At 31.1% G+C, this 22,383-nt stretch overlaps 3 protein-coding genes across 3 annotated transcripts; 2 read left to right on the forward strand and 1 right to left on the reverse strand.

Moving 5' to 3' along the window:
• Positions 1-1,316: 1,316 nt before the first annotated feature.
• Positions 1,317-9,724, forward strand: Hat1 (histone acetyltransferase 1). The gene is made up of 7 exons (XM_088191353.1): positions 1,317-1,587; positions 1,716-1,885; positions 5,397-5,568; positions 5,942-6,098; positions 8,692-9,006; positions 9,074-9,242; positions 9,321-9,724. The coding sequence occupies exons 1-7, from the start codon at positions 1,530-1,532 to the stop codon at positions 9,486-9,488; spliced, it is 1,209 nt and encodes a 402-aa protein (XP_088047479.1). The 5' UTR covers positions 1,317-1,529; the 3' UTR covers positions 9,489-9,724.
• A 312-nt stretch (positions 9,725-10,036) lies between these two features.
• Positions 10,037-13,757, forward strand: LOC148232354 (uncharacterized). Its single transcript, XM_088191243.1, has 5 exons — positions 10,037-10,124; positions 10,472-10,570; positions 10,633-10,731; positions 13,364-13,462; positions 13,529-13,757. Exons 1-5 carry the CDS (start codon positions 10,037-10,039, stop codon positions 13,666-13,668), a joined length of 525 nt encoding a protein of 174 aa, XP_088047369.1. The 3' UTR covers positions 13,669-13,757.
• A 323-nt stretch (positions 13,758-14,080) lies between these two features.
• On the reverse strand, positions 14,081-17,341 carry sstn (stepping stone). Its single transcript, XM_088192981.1, has one exon. The coding sequence runs from the start codon at positions 17,245-17,247 to the stop codon at positions 15,727-15,729; it is 1,521 nt and encodes a 506-aa protein (XP_088049107.1). The 5' UTR covers positions 17,248-17,341; the 3' UTR covers positions 14,081-15,726.
• Between the last annotated feature and the right edge of the window lie 5,042 nt (positions 17,342-22,383).

Genomic DNA, 22,383 nt, shown 5'->3' on the forward strand with positions numbered 1-22,383 from the left:
AAATTCGCTAGCCTAATGCAAACTTCAGATATTGGTGCATTTTTTTCTCAACTGTAATCTGTTAACACAGTCACAAAAGTTCAGAAGAAACCTTCTAACACTGATTTACTTCGTTTTCATTGAATTAATCGCGAGAAATGATTGATGGCGGAGTAATATTTAACTCTAATATTTATTTATTAATTTATGTACATTGAATTAAGACCGTCGTAACTTAACAAGTTACACCAATGCGTCACGATGGTCGAAAACAATAATTGGATTATTGCAATACACAAAAATATATATCTTCAAAATAATGCACAAACAAATAATACATATAAGGAAACAAACAAAACTTATCACAAAATAATACAATTAAATGATGGGAACCAGACCAGCTCCTCGCAGCTGACATTAAACAGGTCGATGTGCAATGCCAGCGTATTGAGGAGCCAGATGGCGACAGCCAATCATCTTGTTTTTGCCTGGTATGTTAAATAAGCTATTTTATCCTGGAGACTTTCATCAATATTGCACAATTTTAATATAAGAATTTTTTATTCGCACTATTTTTATTGATTTTAATGTTAAAAACACGTTGGTTTGAATATTATTACCCTTACTGCTCTGCGGATAGGAGCATACTGTATGCTCCTATCCGTGGAGCAGTGAGGGTAATAATATTCAAACTAACGTGTTTTTAACATTAAAATGAATAAAAATAGTGCGAATAAAAAATCCTTCCCTGCGCGATGTGAAAAAAAGTGTACTCTAAAAAATGTATAAACTCATGATGATGCTGGGACAATCTTCGTCGAAATATAGAGACTCATTCAAAAAACAAAATGAACACGAAAAAAACACGTAAATATTTTTTTTAATGTATATGTATATAATATTACATGTGGAAAAGTTGAAGTCATATCATTAAAAAATATACGTAAATATATTTATTTATATATCTGTTGGGGAAAATTCATTCCCATATTACATATTTAAAAAAATATTTTCGGGACTTTCACGACGACTTTTTTAAAATTGGGGGCGAAATTGTAGTTTTATTTATGGTTAGAGGAAATGCTAACCAGTCAGTGGTGTTTTTTGAATATTTAAATTTTACATAAACATTAAATGCCATGCACTTTTATAATCAAAGTCAAGGGGAACAAATGCTCATAACTGTATTTTTTGTGATAAATAGAGTCAAATGATAAATAATATTATGCAAAATATTATAATACAGATTATAAGCGTTTTATTTCGAACCTCTTACAAAAATATTTAGGATAAAGGAAACGACAATTCGTTCGTCAATGGTCACAAATAGAGGTGTTGTGCCCAAACGTGCGCGAAGACTTCTCGGCGGCAGATTATCGGTTGCCAGAGTTTCGGCGTGCTGCGCCTCGTTCGCGTGTCTTGGCTTCGCCGCTTCGTCTCCGTTCGTTTCATAAGAGCTACGACTCCGCTGCGCCCCGTCGGTCCCCGCCCACCACTCCTCCCGAAAGCGATTTCGATTTTGGCGGCAATTTAGTTTGTAGACATTCGCCATGGAAGAATTTACTCACTTGGTCGTCGACTCCAATGAGGCGATGGAGCTCAAATTAGGTACAAATCTTTCGATATAACTCGCGGTAACTCCCCAATTATAAATCCATAGGCGATTTATGTGTTTTTTTACCTTCCACACTTTACATAATTCTGACATAAGTTTAATTAAGTATGCAATTTTTTAGTTCGCACTGTTGAAGACATCGAGGACGAAAGTAAAGCTTTCAAGCCGGAAATGTCGCATCAAATCTTCGGCGAAAACGAAAACATCTTCGGATATTCAGATCTTCGGATTCGACTGTACTATACGGCCGCTTCTCTACAAACCTTCTTAGGAATCAGTTATTCCCATAAAGTAAAACACTTTTCATTATGTTTTTAACCTTTAAGCTACTTTTTTGTTATTGTACGTTTAGTTTATTAAAAAAATCCTTTGTTTATACATTTTATTTATTTATATACATCACTGTTCAATGCTACATATTTATGTAGCAAAACGTTTTGCTACATAAATGTCATTTATAATAATGTGTATAAATAAATAAAATGTATTAACAAACGAAGAAATATTTCTTAGAATAATGTTACCTGATAACGGGAAAGTACCGCTTTTTTATTAGTTATAATGGTTAAAATCATGACTCATTTTCGGGTTTAACACATTGTTTACGGAACACGTTTTTTGGTGACTGGTGATGGAAGTCAGATAACGTATTTATATGGGTTATTTTCACGACGGATCATTGCTCTCCGTTAGATCACAGTTCACACTACAAAAAGCACTTCCATATTTTTTGTATATGATTAATTGTAATTTAAATCAATATAGTTTCAGTTATATATTATTTTGGCCAATTATAACTGTTTTTTTTTGTTTCATATGGTCAAAACCTTGAAATAAATAGTATCTGCCAGATTTTTAATGGACTGCTTTTGTACTGCAATTCTCTCCAAACCTTTCTGTTTGTACCTGTGTAGGGATGGTTTATTGACATGGGCTTGGAGAAAGGGATTTTTTTTGTTTTACCTGTCCATTTTAAATATAAATTCTCAGAACAGTTTTTTTCCACTTATTGCTTTGTGGGTCTTTCCACAAAGCAATAAGTGGAAAAAAAAGCCTTTTTCTAAAAGGTTCATTGTTGACAAGCTACTACCTGCACTTGTGATAGATAGATTGGCTCTAATCTTGGGAAAGGTATTTTCTACTTAATTTTGTATTGGTTATATACTTGAAACACAAGTTAGATCAACCCACAATATTCATATACACTACACGGTACTAAGCAATTCACAAACATATTTTGTATATGTAGCTTATACAAAAATATTAGTATACGATAGTTGATCTTCTTCAGGAATAGAAATGCACTTTCGAGGTGTAGCCTTTTTGCCGAAAATCAACTAATTTGTTTACTAGCTTTCACAAATTTTAGGTGTGTCTTTCTGCGTTTTTTTTGTTTTATTATATATAGTATATAGGAATTAATGACACACGTCCATCCCAAAAAAAGTTTTCTTCACCACTTCCGCGATTTCCGCAGAAAACAATAGATTGATGCATATTGATCAGCACGATCCATTCCTCCCAAACTTTATGTAATTAATAACTATTTCAATTACTGATCCACAACGTAGTTTTCTTTGAACCTTTTTGAATCCTGATTTGTTACATGTGCTTAAAAAAGTTATATTTCTTTTATCCTTTCATGAAAGTAGCAAATTTTTACCGTTTTTTATATGCAATTATGTTTTTTCGTAAATTTAGGTTTTTTAATTTCTTCTGGCACACATTTTCTATTGGTCATTATGGTTCCGGCTAGATAACATTTCATTTTCATTAATTCGTCCGCAAGTTGTATACTATACTCTATTTGCGTTAACATAGTCAGTTAGAGAGCTATCCATTTCATCATTATTCATAATTGAGAAAGAGATGGCAAGCTTTGGTTATAATATAAACACGATATTCCTGTTTATATTTGGAACAAATTTATAGAATTTAAAATCATTACTATATTTTTTATGTTTATCAATCGGAGTAATGATACGTATATTGAATGTATATCCGTATTGTGTGCTTTCGAACTAATAGTAGGGGTGTATACCCAAACAAACTCTTTCTCAATTATGAATAGTGATGAAATGGATAGTTCTCGAACTGACTGTATTAACGCAAATACAGTATAGTATGAAACTATCAGTATAAATGTGATATCCTTCGGAACCTGATTTTTTTTATATAAATGAATTCGTATTCTACAAGTTACTGGTTATTACTGCTAAAGAAAACTCATCTATACTTGCATAATATGGCAAAATAGAATAAATATATGCGGTCTCTGTTTCTAAAATTACATGAATTTAATGGGTTTATTCGGGTTATATGTAATAATTTTACTACAGATTCATCAATTGATATATTTTTATTTGGTATGAATTTTCAATCTGAATAGTTAAGGAAATTGCGTATCTTTTTATTAAACTTCTCAAACTGTTATCTGGTAAATTTATATTTAAATGCAGCTTTCAGAACATTTGCGTAAATTTTTCCCTTTCGAATAAAAAGTGATTCTGCTGTTGAATTTCGTTGATTATAATTTCTGGAATGTTAGCAAGTGGCATCGTCCCCATATTTAAAATAACACCAATAAATGCTAAAAATTCACTTCCTTGCACATCAATCCACAAGTGCCAAAGGATCGTCTGACTAATTGCATTTCATCTATTTTTTCTTCGCATACTAATTGATTTCTTTCACAATATGGTCAACCAATTCCTCGGTGAAGAACAAATTAAAAAATCTACGGGGACTTTTATATGTGATGGAATTTGTGGTCCAATTGTCTTAAGGAGTTGAAATTTATTTCATATGGAACATGATCCACATTTGCCCATACATCTCCAATACTTATTCTTGTATTTACTGCTCCATTTGCTATTGCTTCAAAATTTTCTTGGGTTGTATCACATCACTGCTATTGTTTTCACTATCAATGCCTGTATCCTCTGCATTATTGTACACAGCAAAAGTAAATTCATCATCTCCACTAGTTAGTTTTTTTACGTTTATTCGACATTTTTTGGATTAAAAAGATTTTTTAAAAACGGCTTAGAAGACGTGCACTCGATCGATCAATATTTCAAACTGACACGAATAATGTTTTTCGGATCGAGAATTTTGAGATACCCTGTCACATAAATTCCCATGTTTATTACATATGCTGTGCTCCAATTCAAAATAAAAATAAGCAAACCAAAAATTAATGAATTGTAGTAATAATTCATTTTTGTTACCCGAAAAAATTCGTCGAAAGATAAACATCCATTACCACAATCATTTTTAAATTTTATTATTGATTATTACGAATAATATATTATTTTATAAAATACAAAAGAAATTGAATAATTTAAAACAATAAATAACATTAAAAATTCTACTGATGTATCGCATATGAGATTCTAATGTCGCAACGGAAAAACGATCATGCCACCATAATGGTGGCATAACAAAGGGTTAAACATTTTCCATGTAAGTTTCTTATTAAACCCGAGATCGTTGATTATTTACATAAATGGGTAACACGTATATCGTCGTCAATTAAAAATCCTAATGTTATATTAAAATTAATATTATAAAAAACTATATTACCGCATCTGGTTTAAATAAAAATTTGTAATTCTTTATTTTCAAGTTTAACCGATACTTCTTACTAAGAAGACAATGGCGCTTTTTTATGACTTATAAATGAGAATTAGACAAAAATCAATAAAACCGTACCGTAGCCATCATAGTGGAACATTTAGTAAAAATCGATGTTCGACCTACCTTCGAGTTTTCAAATATTATTAATTTTTTATTATTTCAGATTGACCCGTTGCAGTTTGACGGAGTAAAACCAGATGACATAACCGAAAAATTAAACGAAGTCCTAACCCCACAGTATCATACCCACATTGAAGGTTTCATTAAGAGTCTAGCAAAAGAGGATTCATTTGTGCCGTATGGAAAGCTGTTACATTCATTCTCTGTGCCTGAAGGTGACTACACTTACAATTAGTTAATTTACTATTGAAAAATAAAATTTGCTCACGCTTTGATCTACGTCGAAAGGTTGATATAGGTTCCGCAATTCTTAGTAAGCGAACGAGGTCTTCTCTACTCCACATAATGACTCTTACTAATTTTATTTCACTGTTTATTTTTATTATACAAAATATTGATGTTTGTTTTGTGATGAATTTGCATTTTGATTGTTTTGTATGTTTCACAACTTTGAATTGCGTAATCAATTAATCAGCAATTTTTTGTTTATAAAATAATTACCTTTAAATCTGAGAAATAATACAATAAAATTTGAATAATATGTGTTTATCGTTTTATAAATCTTATTAATTTAACTTTTTCTTTTAGATAATGTAACCGAGAGAAATTTTGAGGTATACTACTGCGAAGTAGACACTCGTGGATTTTTGGACTTTCACCGACGTCTTCAAACATTTTTACTGTGGTACATAGATGCTGCTTCTTTTATAGATGTTGAAGATGATGAATGGAGCTTTTTCATAGTGTAAGTTAAACAAAATATATTCATCTAATAAGATTTCCTATTAGTATATATCTTGTCCAGATTATTTGAATAATGTTCGAGTAACTTGAATTTAAGACTAGAAAGAAGTGGCGTTTTTTTTATATATTATATTTCTCTATTTCAACCATACATTTATTTATTTTAAATCTTCCGTTGTAACCTTCCGTTGTAAAAGACATAAGACCAATCTGTTACAACGGGGGTAAATCTGTACCAACCGAGTAAGTCAATCAGACATTATGAATACCTACAAGTAAGTATTAGCTACCTGACATAGTTTAAAATCATAAAGAAAAATTATATAAAAATATTGGAACAAGCATTATTTATTAAAAAAGCAATAAATTTAATTAACCTCTAAATTAAAGATTTAATTAACTGATGATGTTACGATTGAATAAATTAAAACTAATTACCTGAATTTATTTATATGCGAGGGCAATCCTTCTAACGCTCTTGAATAAATTTCTTAATTACTGTATCGAATAAATTTGTTCGATTCTGTATTTTTCTAGTAAATTTTTTTTTTGACATTAGTGAAAGCGTGAATAGCCTGGTTTTACCCTGAGTATTGCGAACTAATGTTTTTATGCGTTTCAAACATGAAAAGGTACGTACAACTGGAATAGTGGAGATCAAGCAACAAAGCTTATACATTTTTAAAAACAAATTCTTAAAATTTCTTTTTAAGAATTTCATAATCCCGTAATTGTTCTGGCAGAAAAATCCAGAAGACTATATATGCCCATCAATTCACATTTGAATTTTGATGAATCAAATAAACCTCCATACGTCGATTTCATGGGAAAAAATTCATAGGGTAATGAAGATATCAATTTGGAGAATTTTTTGGAATCAACTAATACTTACATTCTACTACAGCAGGCATGGCGAACCTAGGGCACGCGTGCCCGAGGTGGCACGTTTGAGAATTTGGATTGCACGCGAACGATTTCCAAGTTCAAAAATATTTTTTAATTTGAAATTTAAAAATTAAAATCTTGATTAAATAACCCGTGAATTATTTATTTATTTCATTTTATTAATTATCAAATGTTTTCTAAGATAAACGACAATCGTTTTAAAAAAATAATTATTTATTTTTTCTATCTTGGTAATTTTTTTACTCCTTGGGCACGCCACACAATCGAGGAATAATATTTTTTTTTTTTTGGAGGATTTTTGGCACGCGAACCCAAAAAGGTTCGCCATGCCTGTACTACAGTGTCAAATATCTCATTAAACAAGCGCAGATACTTTTTGTCGAAATTAGCTATATCATCTTTACGTCATTTTTTGGTGGCTTGATATCTTTTCTGTCTTTTATTAAAAATCGAAATCTTTCGACGATGATCCATAACATTTAGTGACCATAAATGTATTTGTATCATCGATAATATTATAAAAAAATTCGATTAGTTCGAGTTTATTCTCATATATTACACAGTTGGAAATCATTTCTTAACCTCAGATGCGAGTAACGTGTGTGTTTCGAATCTATTCTGAAAATATTTGTTAAAATATGTCATTTCAGTGAAATCATATCGGAATATATTTTCTCTGGTAAATATATATTTTTACCAGTGAAAATATAATTTATCTAGCAGGTAGGTGCTAGTAAAATTATATGATTCACTTTTACATACCGTTCATTATTTATTTATGTGTAAATGTTACAGCGAATGTGTATTTTTCAGTGAAATTATGTTTTTACTAGTGAAGTTCAAATACATTTTCACTAGTAGATATGTATTTCTATTAGCAAAAATATAATTTAACTGATAGGCGTTAGTGAAATTACATGCTGCCCTTAAATGTCTATGAAATTCAATTTGACAGTTGTAAAACGTCCATTTGCTGTTCAAACAAAAACCTAACCTAAAGTTAATTATAGTTTTAGAACTTTAATTAGGTCAAGTCTAAAATAAATAAGCGTAAGAAGAAGTACAGAGAGGCGTTACATCTCGCATATTGCTCCATAGATATGAGTGTTTATATCAAAGTATATTCAAACCACTTCTGAAATAAGAGCGTTGGTCAAAGTATATTTAAATCGAATTTTGGTCAATAGGAGGGCGCAAAAACAATTATCACTTCGAGCGTTCCCACTTTTCCAAATTTTTTGTTCCAATTTTTAAAAATAATATTGCAACAAACTAGTTTTGCTCGTTGCAATATTATTTTTAACATCCAAAATTTTAGAAAGGTTTACTCTTATGCTCCGAATCTTTACTAATTAATCTAGTCTCATTGGCAATTTTATTATTTGCATATACATTAAAAAAGTATAGTTGGTAAAAAAAACAGTATTTGACATTCTTTGTCTATTTGATTCAACTTTCATTTCTATATTTTTCTTGTAATATCAACATGTCGTTTATAGCAATAAATAATTTATCCAAATTTAGTACGTTTACACTTTAATAATCCAAACGTGTTATCCATATTTTTGTTCTAATGTTCCATTTTATGGGTTTTGTAATATTACAATAAGTCATCCTAAGAAAATGTTATGTTTAACTTGGATCTACAAATCGATATTATATAAAATCATCTTTTTTATATGTTGTAGATACGAACGTTATAAAACATGCTCTGGAGACACAAGATGGGCTGTTGCTGGACTGAGCACCGTATATAGATATTACGCTTATCCTTGTCACAAACGGCCTCGCATCTCACAAGTGCTCGTACTGCCACCCTTCCAAAGAATGGGAATCGGAGCTCAGCTTTTACAAGCTATATATTTTCATTTCCAAGCTGAGACTAACGTGATTGATATAACAGTGGAGGATTCGTCTGACGATTTTCAACGTGTAAGAGACTTTGTCGACGCTCAAAACTGTAGTGCGTTACCTGCGTTTGATCCTAAAAATTTAGCAAAAGGGTAAATATTTAACTGCTTTTAATATAGAAATATAGTTTGATATTTTTTAATTGTTACTCTTTATTAGATTCAACGATGAAATGATCACACAAGCTCGAACAAAGTTCAAAATAAATTCTAAGCAATCACGAAGAATTTACGAAATACTTAGATTAAAAAATACCAATTTAGCTAATCCTGTGGAATATAAATCTTACCGCCTTGACGTCAAGAATAGATTAAATGCACCTTTCCAAGTATGTGTACATTTATACGATTTATTATTTGATATTAACTATGTGATGTTTATGATATGTGATATAAAATTGATTTAGAAAAAAAAGAATGACGCCTTAAAATTGAAAAAGGCCCTCAAGCCTGAAGAATATGCTGCCACCCTCTCGTCCTTGGGCACCGAAGAAACTTTTCAAAGGCTCCATGTCCAATATCAATCACTGGAAGAGAGTTATAAAAAAGTGATTGATCGATTGGAGTCATCCTAAACTACCATGGGTTGTGAAGTCGTAAAACTGAATGTGCCGTAACCATTGCACATATATTATATCTTTTAAGACTGAGTCATTGTTGCCTTTTGGTATTTTTTTATTGTACTCAATCGAGATTGATCGTTTCATACATGTTATATTTTAAATGTTGTCACCATTGAATCTTTATGTGTATTAATTTTATATCTGTACTTCATTTTCCACGACTTGTGTACGTTATAACAAAATAAAAATATAAATTTAAGTATCTCGTTTAATTTACAAATCGAATATTAATCATCGATGAGTATAAATCGAAGCTATTTTACGAAGGATTTTTTTTATCGAAATTATAAATAATCAACTTCCATATTAATATCAATACAATATTTCAATTATTTGCGATATGCTTCCACTTAATTAACTATGAAGTGTTTTTATTATATTATATTTATATATTGATTTTATAACTATTTACCTTAATATAGATAAGCTCTTATAAAAGGATGAGCTTTTGGACGATTGTCAATAGTTATCCCTGCGTCGAAGGTAAAATAACAGTCACGATGAAGGGATTCATATTGTGTCTAACTGCTCTCGCATTAATTGAATGTGTTTGTTGCAAATCATTCAACGATCAGATATCTGGAGCTGGTGAGTATTTCATATTAAATTCATTATTTTGACCAGGACGATAGATGGGTGGTTTAAGTCTGACTACTCACCTCAAAGAACTGGGCTCGAATCCCATACAGATCTTAGTGCTTTTAAATTTCTATCGTGTCTGGGAGATCGGAATTAGTGATTATTATATAATTGTATTTCCGATCGATCATCGCAGATCAGGTTTACCTAGATTTTCCTAATCTCACGGATGATTAATTAAGTCATACATATCTGGTATTGAAAATTCTCTAATTATGAGTTAATACAGCTCATAAAGAATATCTTATATGTATTAAAAAAATATAACGAAGCAATTCATCTACACTTCTGTTCAGGCAAAGATGATGACTTTTTAAACGGAGGATTTAATCCTGGAAAAAGATGCGTTAACATGTGGGATGATGGCTGCATCAATGGACAACTTCCTGGGTCAGGTATTTCCACCTATGGTCATAAATAATAATTGATCATATTGTAGATTTTAAATTTATTATAGGCAAAGATGATGACTTTTTAAATGGAGGATTCAATCCCGGAAAAAGATGCGTAAACATGTGGGACGATGGTTGTATTAATGGACAAATCCCTGGATCAGGTATTATTATACATAATTTTTCATACACTTGAGTACCCAAGCTTTTTTAATCAATTTAGTTCTTGTAAAACTAAATTGATGTAATGGTTTCTCCTTACCTTTGGTTTGTTAATACATATGTTATGCAAATGCAAAAAATAGGAATAAGGATGTTTTTATTTTAACACATTGAATACTGGGCATTATTCCTAAAAATGGAGCCGTGCGGCGGGGATTATTTGCGAAATTTAGGATACAAACTTATTTTTTTTAAAACATCGTAACTCTTTAATTAGTCAACGTTTTAACGTCAAATTTTAAAAACAGATTTATAATGATCGTTTTTTTGTATTCGCAATGATAAAATCAGTAAACGTCAAACTGTGGATCGCGTACCAATAAAATAAAATATAATTTTTAGTTTAGAATAACCAAATATATATATTTTTGAATAAAAACAATAAAGATAATAATAAAATGATGATAAAATACTGTTGTATATAATAAAAACCGAAAATATCTAATTTTGTGACCCATACAATCAATTCAAAATTTTTAACACTTGACGGTCAAGTTACGCAGCGATATTTGCACGACACCCAACTGTCCAATTTCGAACAAACGTAACGTTTGCCTATGGCTAAATGTAATCTTTTATTGTTTATGTATTATTATTTTATATTTCTGTTATAATTTATGTATTATTATTTTATATAGTATATTTAATATAATTAAAAATTATCAGTGATTCTAAACATTTTATTGCTTTAATATTATATATTTACCACTTTTTGTATTTTTACCACACGGTACGCAATGTGTTAAAATAATGAAAAACGCGCACTTACTGTATACTTCGCATCCAATAAAGACTCGAACCACCAATGTGCTTGGATAGTTACACAAATTAAAGTCCTAATTTTTGCAAATAATCCCCGCCGCACGCTCCATTTTTAGGAATAATGCCCGGTATTCAATGTGTTGGTAATTGAAAACATGTTGAGAACAGTTTATTTAATTTGAACAGATCGGGATCATTTCAGGTCTAAATATTATAAAATATCACATTTGGGATTGATGAATCTGCATTTAAATGCCCACGATACCTCTACATACATATATATATATAGCAGAAAAACATTATATTTTACATTATAAAAATATGAAATTAATTTACTGTAATTTATTTCTTAAAAAATAGTATCAATAAATGAAGGAGTACGAAATAAATAAGCATTACAAAAATATATTGTAAACCTAACCAAATATAATAATGCAAAAAGTTGTAAAATAAATTAACGCAATTAAAAGTTGAGAATCACTGATTATTTTGTTATAATGCTTCGGGTTGATAATATGTACTTAGATATTAGTTCTAGCTCAACATTTCTTTTTTTTATGCGGTTACCTTTGAATATTTTGGGTTTTTTGTAATTTTGTAGATAAGAATTTCAAGAAACATATCTCTAAAAAAATTACCATCTTTACCTGAATCAAACCGATAAGGTGGGGTTTTTCGTTAACATTTTTTTTTTAACAGCGTGCGCTTAGCCTAACGGAAACGTTACATTTGTTCGAAATTGGACGGTTGGGCGTCTTGCGAATATCGCCGCGTAAATCGACCGTTAAGTGTTAAAAATTAATTAAATATATTTATATATTATTGATATGTGATTCGCAATTTGGTATTGAGTGATTTCACTGTTTCTAATAAATAATATGTGAGATAATTCCATAGAAAAAAATTGTATATATATATATGTAAACATAGATCTTGAAACGAATTTATTTTACCCGAGTTTTGAGCCTCTGGAATTTAGAATTTCTACTTTTTTGAACTATTTTTAGTTAATATGATATTAGTAACATCTGTAGGTAAATCCCTAAATAAATACGTTACAGTAAATACGCAGTTTACGTGGGTTTTTTTCGTATGAAGTTAAAATGACGAAACGCACAAATTTGTGCACACCGACGCAACGGAAGGTTTCTGAAACGCACAAATTTGTGCACACCGTACGCAATGAGTTAATACTCATTTAAAAATCTGTACAATAAAATGTTTGCCATTAGCATGTCCTGCATATGTGTATTGTTCATAAGATCCATTAGGTCCATTTTTTTTCTTTCTTTGCGTTTAGTAATATTTTATTATTATAATGTGTATTTGGTTTTATTTCTAAGAATTTAAAGCAATGCAACAAAAATGGAATCATATATTATCAATCATTATTTCTATTGTTCAATTTCATCATAAAAAAACAGGTGCAATTTAACAGAGAATTATTTTAATTCCGTATAACGAATTCTTTGTGAATTTATGTCAGATAAATCAAATCTTCGGAAATGAGTTATTCATGGGGTGTTCACTGTTCTGACCAATGCTAGCTACGCTAGCTTGCATCTAATTTCTCCAACAGTAATGCACAAACAGCTCATTTTAAAGAACAATTATTTTATATATTGCTCATTAAAATTGTCCTCTAAAAATTGTTTTTTTGAGTTACTGTTCTGAATTATTTTTTATTATTTTTCTGTTGCTTTTGAAAAATATTTCAGGCATGAAGTGGTTAAAATGTTTTAATTCTAGATATAGCTGTATTTTATTGATATAAATTAAAATAATCGTGTTACAACTGACATCTTGTTAAAGGCAAAGACGATGACTTTTTGAATGGTGGATTTAACCCTGGGAAACGGTGCATCAACATGTGGGACGATGGTTGTATTAATGGACAGATTCCCGGATCAGGTGCTAATTATTTCATTATTATTTACCTCATACTACATATTTATATTCAATAATATATTTTTATAGGAAAAGATGATGATTTCTTAAACGGCGGATTTAATCCCGGAAAGAGGAGCATCTACGAACAAAATGACAACGACCGTTTGAAGAAGTTAATAGCTTTCAAATATTTACAAGCAAAAATGCAACGACACAATAATTATTAATATTCTTTTAAATTCATGATAATGATGAACATTTCCTTGACATATCTTATAATTAATGAATAATAAAACAAATATAGCATCATATAAAATTTATTTTATTAATCTCTTCTATGTATACATATCTTTCATATTATTATCAATTTGTAAAACAGTTTTTCTTAATATTATAATATTAATTATCTATTAATATAAGGCACTCAATCAGGCACGGCAATTTCATCAGGATATAAAATTATTTATAGCGAAAACTCGTACTGGCAAGCTAATACGATTTAAATTGTCATGGTTTATATCAATAATAATCACATTCCGATAAGACGGAACGTTTTAGATAATTCACAAGACATTAACGAGGTTCCGTTTTACATTTAAAGGTGGCAATTGTCATGTTAGTACTTTTTTACTATAATACTTTTGTTTAATTATTGACATATATATTAGGGTACCCAGATGTAATGTCGTTTTTTCTGGTGAGCCAGTTCGGACTGCGGTACGGAACAGACGTGTTATAGAAATTTTATGTTAGAAGACTTTGGTTTTACAACTAAAAATTGCTCTCTTTACCATATCTTGATTAATGGTAAACTGTCCATTGAAAGAGCATTTACGGAATCGCATGCTGTACGAATTCCATTTAAAAAGAAACGCAAAAATTTGTACTGAAAACATGAAAACGTAAGGAAATGTCAAAGATGGTTTAGAAAAATCAAATCTGGAAATTTTGATTTAAAAAATAAGTTTAAAAGTAGAAGATATAGCTTGGTTGACAAGAGCCTTTTGCTGTCTGGAGCTAAATCAAATCAAGGATGTCCATCGATGAATTGTTCAGGAGAGTTGGGACTTTCTGGTCAACATCCAAAGATACCTTCATATATCAAGAAAAAATTTGGAGAGGAGTTTGGGTTCCTCACGACTTATCGGACCAAAACAAGGGCACTCGCCCGCCCTCATGCTGCTAAATTAACTTAAAAAGGTCATTATTTCTGTGGGAGCTAAAAAAAGATCATTTCGGAAACATTTGTTCAAAAGCTATCTTGGAAATTTTTGTTTGAGGTCAGATTGCCGCGAGGCTAAAAAATATCATTTCAGAAATTTTGTTCAAAAGCCATTTCTGAAAATTTTTTGATGATAAATTTATAGGAGAGTTTAAAAAATGGTCTTTTTGGAAATTTTTGAAAGAGGACGTCTGGTCACTTTTTTAACTCAAAATCGAAACAATTTTATGAAAAAAAAATTATTTGCCTAAAAAGTGAAAGAAAGTGTTAAAAATGATGGAAATTATATCATAAAAAATTATTGCAATAAACTGGTCAAAATACTAGCTGATGTTTCATTACATAAAATCAAATTACATCTGGGTTATTATTTACATAAATTGAAATACAATAGAGCTCTAATTATCCAATCTTCGGGCAATACTGATATCATATTTATTTAATTATATAGACAAATGTACAGTGCACATTGGACTTTAAGGAATTCAATAAAAGTTGTTTGTGTTTCGGGGAATGAGCCAAAATAATTGCATATAACATGTTTTATATTTTCCGTGAAAGACCGTTCGCTTAAGAATATATATTTCATAGAGAAGTTGCTCAAATATAGAGTAGTGTTACATAAAAGTTGAATAATTATAGCTCTAGTGAATTAAAAATATGTTTAAACAAAATCGGTCACAAGTCAAGGTACCAAACAATAGTAGCTTAAAATAGGAATAATAAATTTATATTATATCGCCATTTTAGTATCAACTGTTATCGGTAAGTGGCAGATAACAATGAGACGATAAGTCAATTGAATAATAAGTTGGCACCATATATTTCATATTTATTTTTAACAATAATTACTTTCATAAAAATATAATTTTTAACACGGATGTATATTTTGTAAGATGGTATTATAATAGTTTTCATATAATACTTTTGAGTCATATAAATTTATAATAAAATATATTCACAAGGTGATGTGAAAACAACATTATTCTAAGTAAAGCTATTTGTAAATAAATTTGTGTTTTTTACTATATTAATAATATATGTATTAGAATAAGGAAATAAATCATAATTGGTGGGAATGGTTCCAGTGCTCCATATTTACCGATTCCGGTTGTTGCTGGACGTTTCTCATTGGATTGCAAGGCAAAGGTGCCTTCTGTTTTTGCACACTGTTATTATTTTGCCGGAATTTTGTCGAATACTTGTAAAAATCTGACATCTCGAAAGGCTTAGATACTTCTCGATAAGGAATCCACTTCCCGGACTCGACAACCGTGCAATTTTTGGGCGATTCGAACGCCACGTCGGGACTTAATCCGCTCTGCGAAGTCGAAGGGCTGGTTAAAGGAGTCGCGTATTCAACATTAGCGTTCATGTCTTGGGCGCTCCGAGAAGGCTTCTTTGGCGGAACATAAGACTCTCTCGATAGATTCAAACCAGCGCCCGAGGGCGAATCTAACGAAGACTCGTACCATTCCTTCTCCTTCACCTTTTGATCGTGCATTTCTTGCATTTGATTAGCGTAAACGTTGTCTTGATACATCTGCGACGAGTTACTCGGTGCTAACGAATACGACGAAGCGTATTGAAAGTTTTGTTCGTGTGGTTGCGGATAGAATTGTTCGCTAGGCGCTTTTCTCATTGTCGGCATTGGAAATTGTGACTCGTTGGTCGACATGGGATACATATGCGTATGAGACATAGTCGGAGAATGTTGCATGATTGATTGTGTTTCTGTATGATTGTTATAATCGCTGTGCGAAGTCAAATGATATGTTTGCGTCCTTTGTAAAGTGTTTCTCCGCGAAGATTCGCCTTTCTTGCGATGAACGGGCGGACCCACCATATGGTGAGCTTTCAACTGTGACGCATATTGATAAATCAACGGAACTCCGTCGACGATGGGAGAAATGGGCTCGCTAGACATACCCATTCTAGTATATCTGGTCGTGATATCCGGATGACTCGAACTGAAATGTGTTTCATGAACTCTAGATAAATTGCCGGTTTCGGCGTTATTGTTGTAATACAATTTGTTCATTTGCTCAGTTGTTATTGTGTGATGTCTAGAATAAGATATAGGCAAAGTTTCCGCCGCCGATGGATACACTCGCCTTCGATCTCTCGTCTGAGTGCGTTCGACTGTCGGCTGAATCGCGTGCGAGCTGTGCAGAGAAAAGGTATCGTGCGAAGCGTCGGGTGAACTACAATCGGATATAACGACGGAAGCGGAAGCTGAAACGGGAGCAGGCGGCGCCACTTGACCTAGACTGGAAGTCGATCCAGAATTAGGAGCCGATAATCTATGAGATAGTTGTCTCCTCGCTGTGCCGGAATCTATCGTTTGTTGTCTGGGCGAATGGCGGATTTTCCTGTTCGCCGCCGGGGGAGGCGCAGGCGGCGCTGCTCTCTCTGCGACGGGGGCTTCGGACGGGAGCACGCCCGTGAGTCGAGCTTCTTGCACACATAGTCGGTACAGCTCTTCGTTCTTGGCAGCCAATAAAGATTCCAATTCTTTCTTACGCGCGTTGAGCTTGGCCGCGCGCTCAGCGTGAGACTCGTTGCCAGCAGTGCTGGTGCCCATAACGCCGCCGGCGCCCCCGATTCCTGGGGGCTTCGAGGCAGACCGGCCGAATGACAGCTAGCAATTAGATGCGCTTTGCTTTTAATTTTTTAGTCTTAACAATTTGGCCATAACACCTATGTTATGCAATAAAAAAATCATAAAATAAATAATACTAACTATTATAAATTCCAATAATTTTATAAATTTACAGAATCCATAAATATATATTTTTACTCTTTATCTGCAATTTGTCTGTAATGAGGGCAATAAGCAGCATTTATGTCAGACTGAATTAACCTGAACTGGGGGAAGAAGCTTACTATTTCCTGTAATCAACAAGCTACCAAAGCTAGTGTGTTACTTTTTAAATCTTGTTTCAAAATTCATTTGCTGTACACGTTTTAATCTTCTAATGCGATTTCTAGGTTTATTCCTACGTAATTGGATGATAACGAGTGGCAATTTGACACATATTATCCGATCAACTCTAGTCGCCAAAAGTTTTTGAATCGTCATCTTGCCGATTTTGCAATCACAAAATGTCGAAAAATTTGTTTGTTAGAAATGTGATAATATTATTTTTGGCGTAGTGTTTTAAGATATTTATAATCTTAATGCATTTTAATGCAAATCGATAAGTATATTATATTTATAAATATTTATTAGAACTATTTTCAAAATAAAATATTTACTGTTTTTAGAAATTCTATTACATTTTAAAATTCCCTTACAATTTATGACCGTTTCTCCGTGTTATAGACATACATGATTATAATTTATAATAAAATAAAAAGTGACGATAAATTTAAGTATTCTATTTACAAAAACTGAAATGCCTCGGCCCTGCTTGTAGCTATCATACCGAGTTAGGATGATTCTCCAGTCAATTGATATATTTAACGAGATATCTACGAATTTCACCCTTTACCGAGCCTATGCCGAGGTCTCGTAGCATCATTAGGCACATACCATGGTGCGTCTACAATAACAGTAGTTTACAGCGATTTTGACCCATTACATTTGACAACATTTCTTATGTGAAATCGCGCGCTGAATGAAGTCAAAAATTAAGAAAGTAGATAAGAATTTTGGATATTGCTAAATTTCCATATTTTTTATTAAAAAAAAAAGTGTTTTTACCAAATTGCAAATATATCCAGTTTCAGTTGATCGATTACAAAGAAAAGGATGAAACATTTCGAGTTTTCTATGTTAGTAGGAATGTAAATCAGACAGTTGTCAATAATCACGCGTGTTAAAAATGTCAATGTTAGTTTGCAACATCAAATTTTATTCCCTGATCTTAATCTTGGGGATGAAAACGATAACGTAAAAAGTATATTGAAGATTAATATTTACTGCGCTTGTCATAATGTCATTTAAACTTTTATTAATGTAAACAAAATCTATGATTATGTTTGTTACAAAAATTAAGTTGTAATGGTAATAATAACAGATAAACATAATAAAGAAATATGGGCAAATGCATCTTTATTCAAACTATCAATACCCACAAGTTGAAATAGTCTTTTAAGGGTAAAAGGGTCTCTACATGAAATTTCATTAAACGGCTAATATTTCAGATGGAGAATGTGGTCTAACCAGCAATTGTACGATATACTTAACCAACTTTTAAAGATTAGCCAATATAATTGAGCTGGTTTTATGTAACGCATACAAAAGGATAGACAAATACAGAATTTTTTAGACAAGATTTTTGAGCGGAGAAAAGCTTGAAGGCCTATATTGAAGTGTATTACATAATTATCAATTTATTAACAATAATATATTATATATAAAGTTAATAAGAATAAAAAATAAACACTTGATATTGTCTGATCAATTCTAGAGATATCCACATTTAATTATCCAACTGAATTTCTTCAAGCGTTTAACCCAAAACAAAGCAAATTTATATAAAAATTGAACGGATACAGTGTATTAAAATTCAAGAAATCATAGTTAGAGATCAGATATACAATAACGATAAGTATACAATTATGGTGTTTGCTTTTAATTATCGTCCCAATTCGCATGTCTCTGCTCTTAAAATCCTTCCAAATGAAATCTTTGAGGTCATCTTATTTTACGAAAATATCATTCAATTCTAAGCGTATGTTTGATGCCTAATATGGTATTATATGAATAAAGTACTGTCGATTTTCTTTCATTTTATTGCACATGCATGAACGTATATATGTTTATAATTAGTTCGCGTGTACAAGGAGTTTAAAAAGTAAACATATTTGCATGTGAAAATGAGAACAAATGTTTTTTATAGTCGAAGGACAGACACAAATCGAAAGTTAACGTGTTTATTTTTTACTCTGTTCATTCACGTAAAACACTGTATAGCTTATGATATAAACTTGAGATTTCGAAATTAGGCTACTGCTACGTATTCAGTTTAACGGCAATAGGGTGGTTCAGATGTTACTGAGAAAATTCTAAGCAAATGAATATTTTACTAATATGAATTAGAACCACATTAAATGTATCTTCTTACATTACGACCATTTTACCTGTACCTGTTCTTGGCACATGCGTTTATTCTTAGTTCAAATTACAAAAGGTATATACAATATTTCAAACAGTTGGAATATGGGCGTACGATTTGTGCACTAAATGAATATTATCGTAAAGATACGTCTTGTCTATGCAATTTAGTTAAAGTATTGAAGGTAAATGTTTGTCTGGGCAATACTTGGAGTGAAAGTGGAAGCGGCTGCTTTTCGTTGTTTGCAATGGTGTAAGCTTTGCTGAACTCGAGTTCAGGGCTAAAATATCGCATATTTGGAAACGAAGTAGGAGGTTCAAGACTGTTGACTTACAAGCGTTCTAACTTAAATACTATCGGGTAAAGAATCAACGGTATCTTATTTGACCTCAATAACCTTGAGCAATCTGGATTATTTAAAGTGCAACTGAAATCTCTTTTTGTATATTTTACTTATTAGACTTTCTAGCTGTTTCAACAGACGATCTCGTTTTAAGTTGCACAAATAAAGTGTGGAAGTTTCACTACCTGATATTTGCTTGAAGAAATGATGCTGATTATTTTTTTGTTTATTTATTTTAAAGCACGCATTATATCGCAGTTTCTTTACAAATATAAGAAGCAAAATTCCATTCGTTTCTTTAAATCTTTTAAGAAATCTTGTTTAAGTTAATATGTAATACGGCGATTATAGATAGGGCGCAGCAATTTTAAAATTAAAGTTTTGTTCATGCACGTGTGCCGAATAGTTTTAAGAAGAGCTTTGGGATATCGCGAGGCCTAAGGTTAACGAGCAAAAATGACTACTATGTAAGATTCTAAAAATAAAAACAAATAAAATGCTGTCTAGAGTCACGATCGCGTCCTCTTCCGATGCCCGTTAGAGCCAGATCGCTGATGGCTATCGCCGTCCAGCTCCTTAATACGCCGTGAGCAATTGATTTATTATATTATTAGGGTTAACATGCTAAGTCACGATATTCTTAATTTTAATTAAAGTTCTATTGAGTTGACAATATTATAAAATTTTGATTAACTGATGATATAAATGGCAGTCCAAATATACTTCTACCCAAAACAATTCAAAAATAAAATGTTTTATGTTATTATTAATTTTTATACTGAATTTTATATTTATTTATTCACAGCAACTATTATTATAATAATAAAAAAAATAAAGAAAGTACTATTTAAAATGATAAACAATTCAATATAGTGTTTTCACTTTTTTGCTCATTGATTGAGCTTCGGTTTTACTTCCCAATTAATGAATAGTGTATAAATATATCTATTTTATTATGTTGAATCATTGTCCATACTTAAATAACAATGTTTTTTTAATATTCAACGAAATGAAAGTTCTGATACTTAAACTAAGCTGACTGAAAAATCTAGAGCTAAAAATTGGCAATTGGTCTAAATTGAAACGGATCAGCTGTACAATTGGTCAACTGATGTTTGTTGAATAACAAAGCTGAAAACAAATACATACTCTGTAATTTACTGAGTTATATACATATATATTATAATGCACGTGCATAATCGAAATAATGAAACTACAGAGAAGCGTAAACGAAAGATCATTGTGCTTCAAGATGTCACTTTCATATATATTACAATAACGCCAATTACGCGTTCAGTGAAAGTGAATTGAGTTTGTTCTGGAACACCTTGTCGCGTGTGTTGCCTCAGACTAGATTCGTTTACCTCTCGATAATGTGTAATAAATGCCCGAGGGTTTAACACGTTAAGTGCAGCATATTTTTGTTATCATAATACATTTTAGTGTTAACATTTTTAATACTAGAAAAGAGTCGAAATTTTGTTAATTTTATGATATTTTCAATATAATAATAAACGATATTTTGTCAAGGGAAATAAGTATATGTATTTTTATTTTAATGTATTACACACTTATTGCGGTTTTTTTTAGCAAGTTTTTTTCTATTTGAAATGCCTTTTTACATTGTATATTTTATAAAAGGAAAAATAAATCTATTCCAATGTAATTATTTGCTAATAATTGAATAGTGTAAATACAGTAGTGCAAATACACAGAAAGTAAACTATGCTGTTGCTACAACTTTGTGCTGTTTTCGGAATGGAAATATCAAACATAATTTTTTTATAATTTGTTAGATTGGACACATTGATTAACACACTATAATAAAAAAGAGCCACCTGAAAGTCATGCGGTAATTTTTCTTTATGGTATGAGCATTAAAAATAAGTTAAGTGAGATGGAAAAAAATCTTAATTAAATTTCTATACATTTGCAAATGCTTGCCTGTAAAAAATGTTATTCATTTTATTAATTGGGATTAAAATTGTGTTAATAAAGTCAATATAAAGACACCGCAATAATTTGATAGTCTAATTTAAATTTATATTACTTTTTTAATTTCTTACTCAAGATTTTTTTAAACCATGTAATCATATTTTTGTTGAATAGTTGTCATTTTTAAACAATATTCAATGACTAATAAACTTAGCTGAGATATTTACAATGTATATTTTTTAAAATAGTTTTACGGTGATATAATTAATATAATCAAAACCGTTATAACGTGGTTTTAGGGTCTCCTGGAAATATTTGATAAAACTGCATTGAACTTTTTTGAAGTCGCGTCTTTAGGGCCTCTGCAATAGTATTTTTT

Source organism: Plectrocnemia conspersa, unplaced genomic scaffold (assembly GCF_051122295.1).
Source record: "Plectrocnemia conspersa isolate PC_06_02 unplaced genomic scaffold, ASM5112229v1 ptg000009l, whole genome shotgun sequence".
In the NCBI taxonomy this organism is placed as follows: Eukaryota; Metazoa; Arthropoda; class Insecta; order Trichoptera; family Polycentropodidae; genus Plectrocnemia; species Plectrocnemia conspersa.